Genomic DNA, 21,376 nt, shown 5'->3' with positions numbered 1-21,376 from the left:
TGAATTCAACAGATGGGAATAAGTTTAATTGAACTCAGCCTAAAGCTGGAATCCTTAACATGCTCATTTGGGACTGGAAGTAAATTCCATCAGCATTGGTGGAATTTATTTCTAAATGAATAGGTCTTAGTGTATGGTATATGTCTGCTTAACTGCAAGCAAGCACTCTTTATTGATGGATGTAGTCAGTTGATTGAGGGTGGTGCGAGTGGTACCCATCACATGCAAGGCATAGGTGAGATGCAAGATTGGCTGCTGCCCATGGAGTATAGTCCTCACAAGCCCTTTTGGGTATCTGTTTCTCCACTGTATTCTGCCTTTGTGCAATCTTATTGCTTTGGATTTGGCAATAGAGACTGCTGTCAACCAACTAAAACTGATCCACTCTGCTGTACCAAACATTTTGTGTCAGTTTGGAATGTCATTTGTGATTCTACACTTTGATTTTCTGGTGTAGTGGCTGATCAGAATGAGCTGTACAATTTTACATTATCCATTTTAAAAAAATAAAAAATAATAATAAAGATATGCATTGAGCTGTATGAACTGAAAAGCAAACAATCAATCTGTCACAAAATTCCTCTGAGGTAAACAATTACATATTTAATTGCTTGTTAATTCTCCATAACAAAGCAATTGAAGGATGGCAGGGGAAATATTTTTTTAGAGCTGCAACCTAAATGGAAATGCTAATTAATGCCAAAAGGTTTGGGGAAAGCTACTTTTATCTAACAAATGCCAACCATTTTCAAAGCTGTAGAAGAAATTTGCTTCCAGCAAGTCAAAGTATATTAAAGGATGAGTAACACATGTTTCCAAAATCACCAGAACTGAGGATAAAGCAAATAACATGATAGGAGGGGTGGTGGAAGAACAGAACTCAGTTCTTTTTTGGATGGGCTGCTTAATTTGGCATTTAATATGCCAAAGGGGCTGCTTAATTGTTTAGGCAAGTCTTCGGTTTCTGGTTAAGGATTTAAGTTCAAAATCAGTAGCACAGCATGTGCTTTGTATTTTGCTGATTTTAACAAAATTTGCTTCCAATTGTCCTGAGCTCCATCAATGCTGGCACAAGAAAAATGTTTTAGGAATGGCTACAGAAGGCGCATTTTAAAGTGCATGAAGCAATTTGGAGGAACATGACGTGGACTTCTTTGCTCCTTGCAGGAACTCTGAAATACTAATTTTCATATGCTTTTTTCTTTAATAGAACTGTTCCTGAGGAATCAGACCTGCTGAGAGATGTGGCAAATTGAGCAATGGAGTAGGTGCCCAGGTTCTATGCTATACCCTAAACACCAACTCTTAGTCTCCTAAAAAAACACTTTCCTGAAACGTTTCCCATTTGCATGTTACACAAAAAGGGAGCCTGAAACTGTCAGGAAAACGAATGAATGGCAGCACAAGGGCATTGGTGGTTTCAAGTAACAGGAAATGATCTCATATCTTCATGTTGTAGGTAGGAGAAGAAGATGAAACAGCTAACCTCAAAGAGAGGTGATCTAAAAATGTTGAGGGAATGAGATGTGTGTGTGTGTGTGAGAGAGAGAGAGAGAGAGAGCTGTCCTCAGCCAAAGTAATCATAGCTTTTGTCCTTGGCATGCTACAATTTAGCCTTGCTCTCCAACAAGTGTATTCCCTTCTTCCCCTCTCCATTTCCTCCTCTTTGTCAGATGGCCAAGTGATCTAAAATGGATTTCACTTTCACCGTGTTTCCCTAACAGTTCAGTAAAATTGTGTGCATATGCATAACACAGAGAGAGGGGGTGTTAGGTTTTTCTTCTTCTTCTTGGGGGACAATACAACTCGACACACAAGGATTATTTTCACATTTACAGAGCTATTATGTAGAGAGTTATCAGGAACACTCCTGCAATATTAAATACTGTCAGGCATATTGGCTATAATGGATGACCTGAATACTATCGAGATTCATTCTTCCTCCTCTCTAAAAAAGTAAGTTGGAAAAGGATGCATTGTGTCTGCTGCTCCTGGCCAAGCCAAACATTGTTCATCAGGATAGATGCAGGGCTGCATATCAGAAGAGGCAATTAGAAAGCTCAAAGCAGTCGGTCGGTTTGGCAAGCATCCTTCTCATTACGCCAATTGCAAGCAGATCCCCAAAGGCTCCTTTGCAGTTGCTTTGCTCGGCAGTCCAGTGGGCAGCCAGTCCTGAGCTTTGGTCCTGGAACAACTGTTGTAGTGGAAGGCTCTCCAAGTGTCCCATTTACCACCCTTATAGCTGCTTACTGACCCCAATAAAACTCTGCTTGCCTTTTGCCTTGTGGTGCTGTCTTTGGGCAGGAACAATCACACTGGCAAGTGTGACACGCATTTCTTCTGGGCCCAAACATGTCGACAGCAGACTGTGCCAGTGGCAAAAGAGGGCAAAGCAATGAATGCAAATTTTACTTTTATTGTTGTTGTTGTTTAGTCGTGTCCGACTCTTCGTGACCCCATGGATCAGAGCACACCAGGCACTCCTGTCTTCTGCTGCCTCCCGCAGTTTGGTCAAACTCATGCTGGTAGCTTCGAGAACACTGTTCAACCATCTCGTCCTCTGTCGCGTCCTTCTCCTTGTGCCCTCCATCTTTCCCAACATCAGGGTCTTTTCCAGTGAGTCTTCTCTTCTCATGAGGTGGCCAAAGTATTGGAGCCTCAGCTTCAGGATCTGTCCTTCCAGTGAGCACTCAGGGCTGATTTCCTTCAGAATGGATAGGTTTGATCTTCTTGCAGTCCATGGGGCTCTCAAGAGTCTCCTCCAGCACCATAATTCAAAAGTATCAATTCTTCGGCGATCAGCCTTCTTTATGGTCCAGCTCTCACTTCCATACATCACTACTGGGAAAACCATACTTTATACTGTTGGTTAATTCCTAAATGCAGTCACAGCTCACTCTCTGTCTTTCATCCAGGCAAGCAAGACGCATTATGAGAGTTAAAGGACTCATCTCAGCCAGACAGAAACACCCAGGTCATTGAAGAGTTTGCCATGGGGAGAGTCCCAAAGGCCTGACAGAGCAGCCTGGAAGTCCAAACTTAGCCACCATATGCACCTTAGATTATCTATCTACATCCACCTAAACATGCCATTTTTAAACACACCTGGATACCACAGTCTGTATATCTGGTTAAGCCTGAAAGGGTTTGCATTTTAAGGCCAACTTCTATGCCCTTTTCCTTATCTTTTGACTTCAGAAGGAGTTACAAGGCTCTTCAAGCCCCCCAGTTGTACCAGGCGTAACTTTATCTGCGGTTGTCTCAAAATGACAGCAAAGAGAATGAAGTAATTGCACCCTTTGGTGTGCTTGAAAGGGTAGCCATGTCAAAGGAGGGCGTATGTAACAAAGCATAAGGCAAAAGAACAAATCCGGAGCAGCCTAGTAATTAAAATTATGAGATGTAAGCCCACAGCGTTAAATTTAGAATTTTAAATACTACAGGTTTGTCAGTTTCTCCTCACCTCCCTTCCCCCACTTTCTCTCTCTCTCTCTCTCTCTCTGCCTTCCCCCAAATGCATTGTTTTTCTTTCAGCTTTATAATCAGATTTAAACAAATACATCTCCCTGCTGGGAAAAGAACAATCTTTGGCCAGCTCCAATCTGCACTTTGATAAACTGTGTATAAACGAACCCAGGAATAATACGAGCACTCTGGATTGAATTCCCATCTTAAATTAATCTGTTTAATAGAGTGAGTTCACTTTCAGGTCCCCCTGTCATTCAGAAAACTGCAAGTGGATACTATACAATATTAGCAAAATAACCAAAAGTGATTTACAGCTTGGTGTTCAAACTGGGACAAGGTATAGCATTATTCAAAATGTAATGTTCCAACTGGGTGCACTTTGTCTTTAATGATGTATTTAGTTTTACTACGTAGAGGAGTATTTGGCAAAAAGGTTTTCTTTGGGTCTCCTCCTCCTCCTCGTATGTTTTCTGACACCACTGAAGCCTGGGATTATCTGTTATGCCTTCTGGAAAATGGAACCTTAGCAATTCAGCAACCAAAGAGCAAAAATGCAGCTCACCTTTACCAAGTCATCTTCTTCTTTCTTGTAAAACTTGGTTTGATGTGACCCTTTAAAAAAAACCCTTTATTTTAAGCAGAGGTTGGATGGCCATCTGTCATGGATGCTTTACTAGACATCCCTGCATTGCAGGGGGTTGGACTAGATGACCCTTAGGGTCCCATCTAACTCTACAGTTCTTCGATTCTGTGAAATAAAATGTACATGTTCCAAGGCACCATTGAAGGGCCTTTGGTGAGGATCCTGTAAGGAAAGAGCTTGCAAACTACTGACAATTTAATGCATCTGTTTAAATTGTTACTAGAGGGGAAACAATTGTCAATATGTTTCCTTCCCAAATTTGGGAATATGAAATATTCATCAAAAATAGCTTAGATAAACATGTTCAAGATTCATTAGTAGATTACAATCCTGGCACCAGTGGTTGGTCAGATGGGGCCCTGGCCAAGGCTCCCGGGGTTAAGAGCCCTGTGCTGCCACCATTCCCCATAAGGACTTGGCACTAACTTCCCTTGTATTCATTAATAGCCTGCTTTTCTATTTAAATAACAACAAAAGGGCCCATTTATCTAAGGTCCCTGGGTAATTAACAATAAATAAACTTAAGTGACAGGTCTTATTTTTTATTTTTTAAAGGCACTACACACTTCTTTGTAGAGATTGTGCCATCTCACTCTTAAAACCATAGACAACTTATTGGAATGCTTGCTCTAACATGTTGACTTGGGAGATCTCCATGCACAGGGCTATTTCAGGCAACAGCGATTATATGCAGACTTTATCATCACTGAAACTGAATGCACTAACTATGTAGAGAAGAATCTGGAATACTGGATATTGTAGGAACAGAAGCTAAAAAGCTCAGGCATCTGCCTGGCAAACATGTCTGTGTATCTTTTCTGTTGCCTTACACCTGCTGAAATGTGTCTACTTTAAGATGCCATATTGTCTACAAAGATGCAAAAGCTAAGGTAGGTTTGGGGGCTGATGTGATAACTACACTGTACAGCCAATGTAGAGAAAAAGAGACAGTGATTAGTGCCCTTTCTAACTTTTTCCAGGGAACCAGGCAGAGGGCCTTCTCGGTAGTGGCACCTGCCTGTGGAACACCCTCCCATCAGATGTCAAGGCAATAAGCAACTATCTTACTTTTAAAAGACACCTGAAGGCAGCCCTGTTGAAGGAAATTTTTAATGTTTAATGCTGTACAGTGGTACCTCGGGTTACATATGCTTCAGGTTACATACGCTTCAGGTTACAAACTCCGCTAACCCAGAAATATTACCTCGGATGAAGAACTTTGCTTCAGGATGAGAACAGAAATCACACGGTGGCAGCACGGCAGCAGCAGGAGGCCCCATTAGCTAAAGTGGTGCTTCAGGTTAAGAACAGTTTCAGGTTAAGAACGGACCTCCGGAACGAATTAAGTATGTAACCAGAGGTACCACTGTATTGTGCTTTTAATATTCGGTTGGGAGCCACCCAGAGTGGTTGGGGAAACCCAGCCAGATGGGCGGGGTAGAAATAATAAATTATTATTATTATTATTATTATTATTATTATTATTATTATTATTATTTCACGGTTTTGTAGATGGGAAATCCAGATTCAAATTCTTCAAGACTTATTACAGAAAGCTTGCAGTGTGGACCTGCACATGCAATTGTCTCTTGGCCCCAAACAATATTGACTGAGGATTACTGTGAGGCAAAACCATTGCTTTGAGTTCCTTGCACGTCAATCCTTTGCTGCCTTTACAGCATTTAGATCCAGCTACAATTGGTGGGATACAAATGCAACAAAAAAACAAATGTACCATACAGGGTTGCAAATGTAACAACTGAGATATAAATGCAACAAATGGGGATAAAAATGTAACAGAAAAAACACAACCATATATGGGATACAAATGTAACAAAAAAGCAACAACCCTGGAGATCACAGATAGTCGTCCCATGTTCAAAATCCCTGCTCAGATGTGAAGTTGGCTTTGGGCTGTTCAGTTTAGACCGTTCATCTGTTGGCTTTATATACCAGCTTCCATACATACAGTACTTATATTTATTTTGCCATTACAGCTCAATCTGCTTACTTAAATGCACCTAATGAAGTAGGCTGTTGCCTTTGGGGGAGGGAACCAGTTTGTGTCTAAAAACATTGTATTGTTCTGGTGCCATCCAAGTTCGCATTTATGGCAAGGGTAACAGAGCAATCCCCTGTAAATTTACTCAGGAGTTAGTCCCACTGTTTTCAATGACATTTACTCCTACTGTACTGCGTGTACAGTATTATTTTTATTATCCTTTAAAAAAATTCACAACAGCCTTGTGAGGTAGGATAGGGTTGAGAAATTGTGATTTGTCCAACATCACTCAGTGAACTTCACAGCAGAGGGATCATGAATCAGGCATCCTAACTCCTACAACACACTCTTTATTCAGGTTAGTAGCCTTTTAAGAGCTCCTCCAGGCAACATATCCAGTTCTCTCCCTCCAAAGTTTATCCTCACAACAACCCTGTGAGGCAGACATTAGGCTGAGTGGGAATTGGAACCTTGACCTCAAAGGCCCTAACCATGACACCACCAGTGGCAGACCCACATTTTTGGAGCCCTGAAGCTTGAACTGTTATTGGGGCCCCTTCCCAACCAGCAACAAGGTCTGGGTAACCAGTATTATCTTCGGCAATGGAGTCGTTCCATGACAGATCACCACAATGTTTTCACAAAGATCAACTGCTACAATATCCGATTTTGAATGAAATTGCTGTTCTGCACTGGATTATTTCACATGTCAAAGTCACTAACGTGAACAAAGAATTCCTATGCCATATAGTTTTTGAGTTATGAGAGGGGGGAATGAAAATCAGGGAAATGTGCTATACAGGATACATCATGTTGTTGTTTAGTCGTTTAGTCTTGTCCGACTCTTCGTGACCCCATGGACCAGAGCACGCCAGGCACTTCTGTCTTCCACTGCCTCCCGCAGTTTGGTCAGACTCATGTTTGATGCTTCGAGGATGCATCATAGAATGATTTAAGTCGCGCCACTCAAATTGGGTCTGCTAGACCCAAATTTTCAAAGCATTTTTTAAAAGCCCTGGAGCCCACGCTCTGCAGTAGGAATGCAGGGCTCTTGTCCTGTCCCGAAAAGAGGAGCTGCTTGCTTTCTCCCTGCCCAAGATTCCCGGGGTCCTTCGCTCGCCTCGCAGGAGTCGCGCGCTCTGCCTTTCCTCGCTCGCTCTCGGCAAAACTTCCAGCCAATCGGAGCGCCGCCTTTCTCGAGCCTCGGCAGAAGCGCCGGCCCAGCGGCGGAGACTTCGCGAGCGAGGAATCGGGGCGGGGGGAAGAAGCAGGCCCGGCCCGGGGGGAGAGCAGGGGAGGAGATCGAGCAGCAAGGCTTCCCCGCCCGATCCCTTCTCTCTCCCCACACCCCACCTACCCAACCCGCTTCCCTTTGCAATGAAAGCCCCTCTGGATCCCTTTCCCCCGTTTAAGAGGCTACATTAGTAACTCCCAGCCCATAATAGTACAAAATGCTGGGCATGTACGTGCCGGACAGGTTTGCCCTGAAGTCATCTAACATTCAAGACGGGATGGGGCTCTTTACGGCCCGGAGAGTAAAAAAGGTGGGTGATCCTTGCTGTTGCACCATTAAGGTGAGGGATCGGCAGGACGGGTGGGGGGGGGGAGAGATCCGCCAGGCTTTTCCTGCAAGCTCTTCCTCCCTTCTTTAACCTTCCACCCTCCCCAGAGAGCTTGCCACGTATTTCTCTCTCTCTCTCTCTCTCTCTCTCTCTCTCTCTCAAATCCCCAGGCTTCAAACTTCCCCATTTAATCCCAACCCCCTCTTCCTCTTGTGACACTCTTTAGTTCACTTCCGTCTGGCAACTTGTGGAAATTATTACATAAATGGCCTCAAAACTTTTGCTTTTTAATCTATCCTTTTCGCAGCGCCTCCTGCGCCCATTGTTGTTCGACTGAGCTCTCCTCGGCGCAGTCAGAATCCTCATCAGTTCGACAACAGCCACATAAAAGAAGGAACTGTGAGCTCAAATCCGATTCGCATCCAAAATAGATTTGCCTGGGGGCAGGGATTCAATTTGCATCTTGCAAATCCGTGACAGTCTTCGGTTTCAAAGGAAGAGCCTGTGTATTTCAGTCCTTCACCTCAGTGGCAAAGGGAAGGATAATAAACAAAAGCCGCTCTCTTGAGGTAGCTTAGGTAGCCAAAGCTTGCCAAATTGTAGCAAACTGTTATTGTCCTTTCTTACTGTAATTGCTCCTCTGGTTCCTGGTTTATGCTTTCTGGGCTGTAGCTCCGTATAGATCACCTGCTTTGCGTGGACCCAGGTTCAGTTGTAGGTATGTCCAAGTAGAGCCAGAAAGATGCTGCCAGTCAGTGTGGAGAATGCGAAATAAGATTCACCAATGGACTTCGTATAAAACAACTTCCCTTGTTCCTATAAACAAACAAATAAGCAGCTAAGCAGTTTAAAGGTAAAGGGATCCCTGACCGTTTGGTCCAGTCATGGCCGACTCTGGGGTTGCGGCGCTCATCTCGCTTTATTGGCCGAGGGAGCTGGCGTACAGCTTCCAGGTCATGTGGCCAGTATGACTAAGCCACTTCTGGCGAACAAGAGCAGCGCACAGAAACGTCGTTTACCCTCCCACTGGAGCGGTACTTATTTATCTACTTGCACTTTGTGCTTTCGAACTGCTAGGTTGGCAGGAGCTGGGACCAAACAATCCCCTGTTGCGGGGATTCGAACTGCCAACCTTCTGATCAGCAAGTCCTAGGCTCTGTGGTTTAACCCACAGCATCACCCACGTCCACATTATGGTAAATAATAGGATAGATGATTGACTTAGTGGGTCATGTGTGAGTACCATATTTGCAGTTTATCAGGTAGCACAGCAGACGACATCGTCTTTTCTCCCCACCCCCGGACCCCTGTAATTGACAGAATGTACACTGAACAAAGCAGGGACGCGGGTGGCGCTGTGGGTAAAACCTCAGCGCCTAGGACTTGCCGATCGCATGGTCGGTGGTTCGAATCCCCGCGGTGGGGTGTGCTCCCGTCGTTCAGTCCCAGCACCTGCCAACCTAGCAGTTCGAAAGCACCCTTAAGTGCAAGTAGATAAATAGGGACCGCTTACTAGCGGGAAGGTAAACGGCTTTCCGTGTGCTGCGCTGGCTCGCCAGATGCCGCTTAGTCATGCTCACCACGTGACCCGGAAGTGTCTGTGGACAGCGCTGGCTCCTGGCCTCTAGAGTGAGATGAGCACACAACCCTAGAGTCTGGCAAGACTGGCCCGAACGGGCAGGGGTACCTTTACCTTTACTTTACCTTACACTGAACAAAACTGACAGGCTACTTTCCTGAAGGTTGGGTCTCTTTGACAGCATTCCTTTTTTAAAAAAAAATAATATTTATTACTTTTCCAGTAATTCAAACACTACACAAAAAAAGAAAAAAAAACCACAGCAGAAAACAAGATAAAAAAAGAATACAATACAATACAAAGACATCACACAACACTAACACATTAACCCAACAAAACCAAACAAAAACAATTTAAAACACCTCAAACAATTTCAATATCCTTTCTTTCATTCACTTATTTCAACGACCTCCTCACACCTCCCTTTTTGTATTCCACTTCTGTTAACTGTTTCAGCAATTCCTTTCCATCTTCCTCTATTTTCTATCCTATAATTATCTTAACACATTCTATCCTTATTCCCCCCCTTTAATATTCTATTAATCTATCTATACTTAATTCCTTATAACATTTCTACTAAAGCCATATAACTTCATTCCAACATTTTTCTAACATTCTTTAACTTTACAGCATTTCTGTAAATAATCTTTAAACTTTTTCCAGTTTTCTTCCACCAACTCTTCTCCCTGGTCTCGGATTCTGCCAGTCATTTCCGCCAGTTCCATATAATCCATCAACTTCATCTGCCATTCTTCCCGGGTGGGTAAAGTCTACTGTCTTTGACAGCATTCCTATTGCCATGGCAGAGTATCACATGTGTGACCTTTATGAGCCAATTCTCCACATTTAGGGGGTGGGGGAGAGTAACCACTAGGATCCAGGGGTTGGAGCAATTCCCCCATGAGGAAATGTTACAAAATCTGGGGCATTTTAAGTTTTAGAAAAAAGGCAAGTAATTTTTTTTGGGGGGGGGGTGAGAGGTTTTTATCCTTCTCATAATACTAGAACCAGGGAATATCCAATAAAGCGGATGTGGATTTCAATTAATTTTAGTATTTTAAATTTTTGGATGTTTTAAAGTTTTGTAATTCCCCCTCTCCCTTGATTTTCTTGTTTTATCCTTTTGTAAACTGCTTTGAGGTTGTTGCTGTTGTTACCGTATTTTTCGCTCTATAAGACACACCTGACCACAAGACACACCTAGTTTTAGAGGAGGAGAACAAGAAAAAAAAAATTCTCTCCCTCTCTGCTCAGCGCCTCTCCAGCAAAGCGGGAGGAGAAATGGAGCCCCTTCCATTTCTCCTCCCGCTTCGCTGAAGGGGTGCAGCGCAGAGAGGGAAAGCTGCGCTGTGGCTCTCCAGCGAAGCGAAGCCAGGAGAGCAAGAGGGATCGATGCGCACCGATCCCTCTTGCTCTTCTGGCTTCAGCGAAAGCTGTGCAGCCTGCATTCGCTCCATAAGATGCACACACATTTCCCCTTACTTTTTAGGAGGGGAAAGGTACGTCTTATAGAGCGAAAAATACGGTATTTTACAATCGATTGCTATATAAAAAAGTAAATAAAAATAAAATAAACCTAAAAGGTGGAAGATTCGAGACAGATAAAGGAAACACTTCTTCACACAATTAACTTCTGAAGCCGTGGAGTTTGATCCCTCAAGATGTGGTGATAGCCACCCACCTGGACTTTTTAAAATGGGGATTAGGCACATTCACCAATGATGATAAGTCTATCAATGGCTACTAGTCATGATAGTGATATAGAACCTTTGGAATGAGAGACAGTTTGCCACTGAATACCAGTTGTTGGAGATCATGAGTGGGAGAGAGTGCTGCTGTGCTCATGTCCTGCGTGCAGGCTACCCAAAGGCATCTGTTTGGTCACTGTGAACAGAGAAGTTTGGACTAGATTGACTTTTGGTCTGATCCAACTCTTCTTATATCCTTAAAGGTAAAGGGACCCCTGCCCATTAGGTCCAGTCGTGACCAACTCTGGGGTTGCGGCGCTCATCTCACTTTATTGGCCAAGGGAGCCGGCGTACAGCTTCCGGGTCATGTGGCCAGATTGACTAAGCCGCTTCTGGTGAACCAGAGCAGCGCACGGAAACGCCGTTTACCTTCCCGCTGGAGTGGTACCTATTTATCTACTTGCACTTTGATGTGCTTTCGAACTGCTAGGTTGGCAGGAGCAGGGACCGCGCAACGGGAGCTCACCCTGTCGCGGGGATTCGAACCCCCAACCTTCTGATCGGCAAGTCCTGGGCTCTGTGGTTTAACCCACAGAGCCATCCGTGTCCCTTCTCATATCCTTATTAGGCTGCTAATTTGTATCATTAAGCAGTTAAAAAAATACAGTTGTTAAAAGGAGTTTGCATGATATTCAAGAAGTTTTACTCAGAGTAATGGACCAGACGTAGTCATGTTCATTAATTTAAGTAAACCTTAGTTGGATAAAACCATTAGCCCTCTTCAGAGATTCAGGGTACCTGTCCCCCATATCTTGTTTTATTTTTTTCAAATAGGGTATGGGAAGTTAACCTTTCTCGCCAGTTCTGATTTTCTGATTCAAAAAACATCTGGACATACCATTTGTGCTGGAAGGCTTTTACCACTGGGGAATAAAGCAGCTTTTTGGTGGGGTGCTAGGATTCATTTCCATTGGGGATGGGTGCTGGGGGAAGGGTATAAACCCCTTTCCCCACATCTTTGTTCAGACATGAATCCTCTAAACCTGAACCCCATGTAAGTAATTTAAAGAAACAGTGGTGCAGTCACACATTTCTGTAATAATATGTAGCTGACCCCAATGAAGTTGTGAAACTGAACATAGCAATACATTTTCCTAGAACAGGAGGAAGGGTCTGATGGCTTTGCTTTGCTTGTGTTTCCACTCCTTAGGGCGAAAAATTTGGACCCTTTGCAGGAGAGAAGCGAATGCCTCAGGAGCTGGATGAAGACACAGACTGCAGACTGATGTGGGAGGTGAGGACTGCAGGAATGGCTTGGCTCCTGGGGCTCTAGGGACTCAGTTGGTACATTGTTTTGCAAAAACAAAGAAGTCACATCCACATGGTACATTTGAAGCACATGGTTCCCCTGCCCCAAGAATCTTGGGAACTGTAGTTTGTTTGTTTGTTTGTTTGTTTGTTTGTTTATACCCTGCCCATCTGTCTGGGTTTCCCCAGCCTCTCTGGGTGGCTTCCAACAGAATATTAAAAACATGATAAAACACCAGACATTAAAAACTTCCCTAAACTGGGCTGCCTTCAGATGTCTTCTAAAAGTCAGATAGTTGTTTGTTTCCTTGACATCTGATGGGAGGGCGTTCCACAGGGCGGCGCCACTACCGAGAAGGCCCTCTGCCTGTAGCTTCACTTCTCGCAGTGAGGGAACCACCAGAAGGCCCTTGGAACTGGACCTCAGTGTCCGGGCTGAACAATGGGGGTGGAGACACTCCTTCAGGTATACTGGACCAAGGCTCAGTACTCGGAAACGTACTGGGAGCCAAATGTAGATACAATACCTAGCATGCAGAATACAATTCCTTGCATGGGAATACAGTTCCCATGATTCTATGAAGGAAGCGATGTGCTTTAAATGTACTGTGTGGATGTGACCCAGGGCTAGAATTACTATTGTTTGTTAGTCTAACTAGATGTGATGGGATACAAAACTGTTTCTTCTTTGTATCATCTTTGTATCTCTTCCTCCTGTTCCCAATCACATTTACTTGCATTCAGTGTATGAGGTCTCCACACCATGTGCCCTTCTGCCCCACCACCTATTGCCAGTGATGTGAGGTTGGGAGTAGGGCAACTCATTGGTGCGGATGCTATACAATACACTGTGTTCAACCAGGGTGGAAAGATGCAGAGCAGCAGTAGCAGCTACAAAGGCGCTACAAGGGCACTACTTGTTGTTGTTTAGTCGTGTCCGACTCTTCATGACCCCATGGACCAGAGCACGCCAGGCACTCCTGTCTTCCACTGCCTCCCGCAGTTTAGTCAAACTCATGCTGGTAGCTTCGAGAACACTATCCAACCATCTTGTCCTCTGTCGTCCCCTTCTCCTTGTGCCCTCCATCTTTCCCAACATCAGGGTCTTTTCCAGGGAGTCTTCTCTTCTCATGAGGCGGCCAAAGTATTGGAGTCTCAGCTTCAGGATCTGTCGTTCCAGTGAGCACGCAAAGGGCACTACTACTTGTGACAAAACCAAGACTGACAAAATGTAGTTGAGAGGGAGGGAGAGAGAGGGAGAGAGATACATAGAGAAACCTAGGGAATTATAGACCTCTACAAAGGCATGAATGGTCACAACTCTTCCAATTTAAAACCAACCCAGACTACTTTTTCTTAGTTAGGGCCATATATTACAGGTCTATTCTTGAATGGATAGCATTTCTGCTGTTTTATCTAGTTTATAAATGCCTGTATTTTAAATAATGGTGGCATGGCTGCTTTTAAATTTTAAGCGTGCTCTTATAAGAAGCGATCCACTTTGGGTGTAGTTTTCCTTTAATAAATGCCATTTTAGCAGTGGTGCTTGTTTAAATATATTCATTACTAGGGGCACCAACTATAGAGGGATCTGGGTGCCTGAGCATCCACAAAAAATTGTTGTGGGTGCTGCCCAGTGCAACTTCTGAGGTCTTGTAAGGTATTGGATCCTGACTTCCATTACCACTGGAAGTCAGGTTCCGAGGCTGGGGAGGGTGAGAGACATCATGACATCACACCGCAATGTGACGCCATGACATCATGCTGCAACGTGACATCATGATGTCATGTGCACTGGGCACCTGGGACCCAAGTTGGCTCCCCTGTTCATTATGAAGAACAAAGATTCTTTTTGTCTAATTAAAGTGACCTAGAAGCACAATAATCTTCTAAATGCTGTAAATGGTTTAATATTATTTTGTTTGAGAGTGTGACAGTGTTTCAGTGACACGTAGATGTTCTAACAGCAAACCATAAAATCAGGTTTTATATGGTTCTTTGACACTTTTTCTTAGCTTTCCCCCTCTTTGACCTATTTTTGGAACCTTGCACAGATTCCTGCATACCACATTTTATGACTTCCTGAATGTTTGAACCCAAGCAGTTTACATTTACAGACGCTGATCTGAATACAAGTGTTGTTGTGCATTATGAATCATGCTGTGAAGTGGCCTTGAGTTGCACGCCTGTGGCTAGGGACACGTAAAGTAAAAAGCAGCTGTCCAGGTTTACATAGATAGCCATTCAAGAAATTAGGAAGGCCGCTTCAAGTTAGTGACTGTTTTGCTGGAGCTCATATATTGTCTATTATTAGTAGTAGCAGTATTAACCACATTGCTGCACCCTCAAAACAGAGTTAAGATCATTCCAGTTTATGAGGAAATATTCTTCGTAGGTTACATAGAATCTGAAAGACTCCTAATATAGTTCCCACCCATCATTTAGTGGGGTGGCTTTTTTGGGCAGGGGGCAATTGTAAGAAACCTGCCCACATTCAGACAGATTATTTTTACTTTTGTTATTTAAAAAATATGGAAAATATTTGTCACCAGGCCCCCTTCCTGTAAGTACCCTCCATGAGGAAATGAGAAAGCCCTATGTTTTGTAATTGTTAGTGGGTGATAACCAGACCTGGAGGACAAGGACGATCCATTGGGAGGAGGGTTATTGTGCCCCCCAAATCACTGTGATTGGAGTGCAGCTGGAAAATAAGTGACCAATTTAAATGCTAGACCTCTCAGTCAAATCAAAAGATCATCCCACCTCTCCACTCTCCTTTCCACCTCTTTCCAGTTGAATTCTGGGTGTTTTTTCTATCAACTCAGGGATCTTCCAAACTTCCACTGGCCCTGCCACTTTCCCCTGGGAAATCCTGCTGTTTACTGCTGAATCTGAGCAAGTATCAGTCAGGTTTTCTCTGGATTAACATTTGTTTCAGTTTATAAAATAAATAATAAAATTATTATTATTATTATTATTACCCCACCCCATGTCTGGGTTCCTCCAGTCACTCTGGGTGGCTTACAGCATATATAAAAACATAGTAAAATATCAAACATTTTTTAAAAATGGGTTTTCCAGGGGAAAACAACAGGGGAAAGACAAAACTGCTCTAGAAAACAGGGGACAAGCAGAAAACCGCTCAGACCTGTGCTTTGGAGGCACCAGAAAAGCAGAAGTGTGGAAGAGCCCTGTGTTTCATTTCTCAAAAAGCCAGTCTGTGTGGGGTGGCGGGATGGGGGGGGGGTAATATATTTCACGCTATGGAAAAACTGAGGAAACTAAACTATTCCGAGGACTGGGCGCTGCCTGATCTCCCTTGGCATTACCTGTTAATGGCGCAATGTGGTAACGTGAAAGACTCCTCAAATCACTATGATTTGCCTCACAATTTGGGCTACACACACCCCTAGTATCTTTTTATTTTATTTTAATGCTTTTTATTGACTTTTTCCAAAAAAAAACCCCAAAATAAAACAATCTTTACAATCATTCTTACTGTCATCTTATTTACATTGCGTAGAATCACGCCTCGACTTCCTTCCTTCCCAGTTGCGGTTTTCTTAATATACATCTTCTCTTACAGTTCCTTCTACTTTTCTATACACGTCACAAGAGTTATGTTAACCCTGCTGTAGTTCTTAAACTTCTACAGTTGATTCCTATATATGTTACAAATTTACCCCATTCTTCTACAAACTTTGCCCCTTTTTGGTGTCGAATTTTATATGTCATTTTCGCTAATTCTGTATATTCAAAAAGTTTAGCCTGCCAAACCATAACTGTTGGGATCTCCGATGACTTCCATTTTTGGCTACAAGTACCCTACGCACACCCCTAGTATCCATGCCTAGCACTGTCAGGCATCAAAAGTGCATACTCATTCATGTAAACAAATAAAATTCTGCTCATTGAAAAATAGGATATCAGGTAGAAGGCTAGGCTGGGATTTTTCTCCTTGACACTTTGGTAAGCAGGGAGATCTGGATGTGCTGCAGCATTCCAGCATGTCTTTCCCCTCTTCATATTATGAAATCATACAGTGCTAGGAGGGCTGCATCAAGTGCTTTTTATAAACACGCAGTTCAGATCTTAGACTGAGCCCTTCTGAGCCTTTGTTGAGGCTGACTATAGCTCTTAGTATGCTTGGACCTTCAAAGCTCTGTTGATTTCATTAAGGCTTTGGGGATGCTCAGTGCATTTGGGATTGCGGCCCATATCCTGTGGATGTGTGGTCTTATATATGACAGAGCTATTGCTTGATCTCCGATGAGACTAGTATTCTTGGAGGGCGTCTTAAGGGAGCCCTGCTGGGTGGTTTGCTGTTTTGCTTTGTAAAAACAGTTCCTAAATGAAATATTTTGTGCTCATAGAGTGGCAGTATTTGTAATCAAGTGACATCATTGCTCTGCCTGCAATGCTCTTGCAGCTGTCTGCTTTTGATGAAATTAGGCATCAGTACACCCTCAGCTGATGGGCTTCTGAGGGTTGAAACAAATAACAGTATCCTCAATTCAGTTGCCAAATTAAGAACCATGGCATGAAGTAGTAGGGTATGCAAACATTTTATCTGTAAGCCACAGACCACTTGCTCTGAAGTTATCTCATTGAAGTCACTTCACTAAAGACCACATGACTAATGCAAACCAACACTGGGCTTGGCAGAACATTTATTGGGCTTTACCTCTCTGGATAAGGTTCCTAAAATACCATTAAAAATATTTGCCATCACCTACAATATTCTGCAGAGGACTGAAGGTCCATGAATAATAAACAGCAATTACTGGTAATCTCTATATATTCCTTTCTATAGTCTATGGATAAAGTATCCAAAGCACTGGCCTGGTTCGCACCTAACGCTAAACCATGTTTTATTAAACCATAGTTTGTTTGCTCATCTGAATCAACTTAATTAGGGTTTGTTTATTGCCAGCAAACCACAATTTGAAGCCATGGTTTGTTGTTGGTTTATGAACCTTGATTTGTTTTAACTATGGCCTGATGTTACACGTAAACCCAGTACTCTTAACCATGGTTTGTTTGGCCATTGCACTCCAGATGCACATCAAGTTGCAAAGTTACAAGGCAAGAGCAGCTGGAAAGCAAGCCAAACTTTATAAAACCAAACTATAGTTTGTTAGTTCAATCGACTGTAGAAAAGTCTTCATCTTTTAAATTTTCTGCCAGAATTGGAAGCAAATTGCAGGCATCAGTGCCCCTTTTGAGGGAATGGCATTGGCAGATTTCAAAAAGATAGATGCAACTTGCCCTTAGAAGGGCTGCACTCCATTAGATAGAGTCCTGAACGGCAAATTGCTCTAACCCAGCAGCTTCAAGATCAATGCAAGGCTAACATTTAGCTTCTAAGAGCATCCCATACCAGGTCTCATGTGTTCTGTTTCAAAATTAAATTAGAGGAGTCACGGAATATCCCCCCGCCCTTGCTGTTTATATGGGAATGTAGTTTCTTGCCTTTCTTATTTAATAACAATCCACCAAATGGCCTCCAAAATTGCAAGCAATGTGTTTACTGAGTGCTGTAGCAGAAGCCATCTGTTTGTTATCATTGCTGTGCTGACATTTTCCCCTCACTGGCTGTAAAGTATTTGACTTCAGCTCACAGCCATGCTCATGTAGTGCAGCAGAATACATCCCGCTGCTTAATCCTTTTGGCCAAACACAACATGATTTCATTTCAAACTTGAGAGAGTCATTTAGCAAGTTGCCTGAGCCACATTTGCCAACATGAGCTTTCTACTTTTTTTTTTTTTTTTTTTTGCCATTCACCAATAGCCTTCCCCAGAGTGCTTTTTTTTGGTTTTGGTTTCTTAACCAGCTTGCATTATTGGCTTGTATCAAGGCTACCATTTCACATTGGTGGGTAGTATTCACTGAAGGTCTTTGAATCTGCATTTCACTGCTGTATACAAACCAATGGCCCCCAGTTCTTGAAAGTTGTAATCTCTTGACTCCCAGTTTATGGTAAAGTGGGTTCAAAGGAGTTGTTAGTTCCCCAATTACTGTCTTTTTCCAAATTAAACAATCTGTTGCACCTCACAGAGTTACAGTTTTCAGAGTGGTTTCAGAACTGGTCCTCTTTCCAGTGAACTAACTCTGGGTCTCCTAACAACTATCTGTGAGTGCCCTTAACAAATTACAGTTTCCAGAATTCACTGTGGGGAAACCATGACTGTTTAAAGTGGTATAATGGTGCTTGAAATGTAAAGTGTGGATGTGACTTCTGTCTGTTTAATGGGAATCAACAGACAAAATAGCAAAACTCCCTTTAGCTAAGAATAGAAATAATGTTCATATCAACTGCAAATGGCTAGAAATCATGACTGATTTTGGTGTTTTTCCCCACCACTGTATAAGTGATTAAAGGCTTCAATCCTATACCCATTTACCTTGGAGTAAGCCCAATTGCACAAAACTCACATAGTTAGGTTTTCTAAATTCCACTGAGGTCAATATACTTTTAAACAATCTAACTGTGTACATGATTGCAGCCATAGTATTGTCCAAAAGGAAAGCTCCAATTTTCCTGACAGCATTACTTGTCTGCTTATTTTAATGTACGGTTTTGTGTACGGCAGTGGTCCATTCAGGCTTTCAACCCTTTCATGTTGAAAACACAGCATAAACTTGTGCTATTGTGGAAATGTCAGGCTGTTTGAAACACGATAGCTTTAATTTCATCCATATTCATGCGAGAATTAACACTGGCCTTGCTTGTCTGTCCCAAACAAAGTCAAATGCATATAAATATAACTTTTTGGAGCAGATTTTGTTTTTTCAGAGGCACATACAAATCCTGTTATCTTCAAAAACAACTTATATTCACATCTCTGTCTCTTTGGGGAACAAAATCTCTCCTTGGAAAAAGAGTAGTAAATTGCAGAGACTTTTATATTGTTTTGCAGAACCTCGGGAGCTGTTAAATAAAGAAAATAAGAACAGTGTGAAGAATACGCACTCTCATGTGGCTTTTGCTAAGCTTTGTCATAATAAGGCTACCTGTGTCTGTCAGTGAGGAAGTAGGATGTCCCTTCCCGAGGGTAACTAAGACAAAAAAGCTTGTATGGTGCAGTGGGTATCGTGTCAGACTAGGACCTGAGACACTCAGGTTAAAATCCTCATCCAGCAATGAAGCTTACTGGATGACCCTGGGACTGTCACACTCTTAGTCTGACAAACCTCTCAGGATTGTTGTGAGAATACTGTATTTTTCGCTCCATAAGACACACTTTTCCCCTCCTAAAAAGTAAGGGGAAATGTGTGTGCGTCTTATGGAGCGAATGCAGGGGGGAGGCAGGCAGGAAAAGCCCCCAAGAGCCGCACACAAGCTCCGCACAGCTCTTGGGGGCTTTTCCTCAGGAGGGAGAAGGGACTGACGCAGCCAGTCAGTCCCTTCTCCCTCCTTGTGGAAAGATTTTTTTTCTTGATTTCCCCCTCTAAAAACTAGGTGTGCCTTATGGTTCGGTGCGCCTTATGGAGTGAAAAATACGGTAATATTGTGGAAGAGGTAGATAACCATATGTATTTGAAAACAAGACCCTCAATGGCTACTAGTCATGATGGCTTACATGAACCAATGGTTTTTAATGTATTACTTCCAGAAGCTGTGGGTACCCAGGTGTTGTAGAAAATTAAGCCACATATTACCAGGATGTTAAACTACTATATCACCTTAAGATTCAACCTGTTGCTTTATGGGGATGGAGAATGTGACCTCCATTGTGTTGCTAGCATGAGTAGATCAGACCTCTCATGTTAGCAATTAAGTGCATAAGAATTTTGGGTGATGGGTTGAATCTTGCCCTTGAAATCTGGAACCAGTGCTTTTCCTAATAGTTTCTCATTCCTTTTGGAAGAGATCCACCTAACCTTTTGAAAAGTGTGGTTTCAACGGAATAATATTTTCTCCCCAGCATTTTCCTGTTTCTGTCCAATGTGAGTACACAATGCTAAAGAAGTATATTATAATATCACTCAGGAACAATGGTCAGTTACAGTCCCTTTTGGCACAACGGTGAACATTTTGCTAGTTTGTTCTTTTATTTTCCAGGTCCAAGGTCTTAGAGGCTCAAGTTAAAAGAAGGAAAAGGAAAATATATATGAAGTATTGAATAGACTGCTTTGGTTAATATTATTAAAGCACGACCTTCCCTCTTCAGAGACCCTGGAAGAGGGTCCATTACTGTTTCGTAATATGAAAACATTTTCTTAAAGGAATTGGGAAAATGCTGCAACCACATGTGATGAGGAGCAGTACAAATGTGGGTTTTGAAAGGCAAATGAGGAAGAATGGTTGGAGTTGAAAGTGCTAAGGAGAGCACAGATGTGTTTACCTTTTCCCAACCTATAGCTGTATCTGGGCAGATTGCCAGGGGCTTTAGAATATCTTAAATAATTTTGTCCAGAACATTTCTTCGGGTAGCCCATTGCAATTATTATCTCCAGTGAATCCATTATTTTTTGAAGGCCTTTTAATAACATTTTTAAAAATTCTTTGAATATTGTTGATCATAATTTTTAGTATTTTTTCTACTGTTTGACAGTGGTTGGTTGGTTTTTAATCTTTTCAATGCAGTTGTAGCTCCTGGCCTTGTTTTACTCTTTTGTTCAGGTTTTGGTGTGAATTTGTATTATTCTTCTACTCCAGAGTTGTTCGTATTTAGCTTATTATCACATAGCCTTTATTATGAGGTGACAAATATAAATAAATAATCCAGCAGTGAGAGTCACTAGTTTATATATTTTTATTGGACTTGGCAGCTCAGCTAAAGAAGTCATTTATTAAAGTAGACCACAGATGGGGAACCAGAGGCCCTCTAGATGTTATGGGAAGCCAGCTCCCATCAGTTGCAACCAGCATAATGCCAGCCCAGAGCAGTTCATTCCATAATACTGTACTGGTGCTACCAGTGAAAAAAAAGCCCATCTCCACCTCACTAGAAACTGACAATAATCAGACTTGTGCCTGTGGGAGTTGTAGTCTGACACCAGGGGGTGGTCAGGTTTCCCTATGCCTGCTGTAGACCAAGATAAAATGGGAGCAGGTATGGGTTCGGAAGTGGGATTTGGAAACTATTTAGTTTTGTGCTTTTGACAAAACCAGAAGTG

At 42.6% G+C, this 21,376-nt stretch overlaps 1 protein-coding gene across 3 annotated transcripts in view; it reads left to right on the top strand.

The window, feature by feature from the left end:
- The first annotated feature begins 7,341 nt into the window (after window positions 1–7,341).
- Window positions 7,342–21,376, top strand: part of PRDM5 (PR/SET domain 5) — an 85,870-nt gene continuing 71,835 nt past the window's right edge. For 2 of the 3 annotated variants that reach the window (XM_083457331.1, XM_083457329.1), the window contains exons 1-2: window positions 7,390–7,657; window positions 12,153–12,236. In XM_083457331.1, the coding sequence (XP_083313457.1) occupies window positions 7,565–7,657; window positions 12,153–12,236 (177 nt within the window). In that variant the 5' untranslated portion in view covers window positions 7,390–7,564. Of the gene's footprint in view, window positions 7,658–12,152; window positions 12,237–21,376 lie in introns of all 3 variants that reach the window. The other variant, XM_083457330.1, reaches the window with a different exon arrangement.

Source organism: Podarcis tiliguerta (assembly GCF_965153285.1).
Source record: "Podarcis tiliguerta genome assembly, chromosome: 9".
Lineage (NCBI taxonomy): Eukaryota > Metazoa > Chordata > Lepidosauria > Squamata > Lacertidae > Podarcis > Podarcis tiliguerta.
Note: the sequence above shows the minus strand (reverse complement) of the source record. Positions and strands in the feature narration are given on the sequence as shown.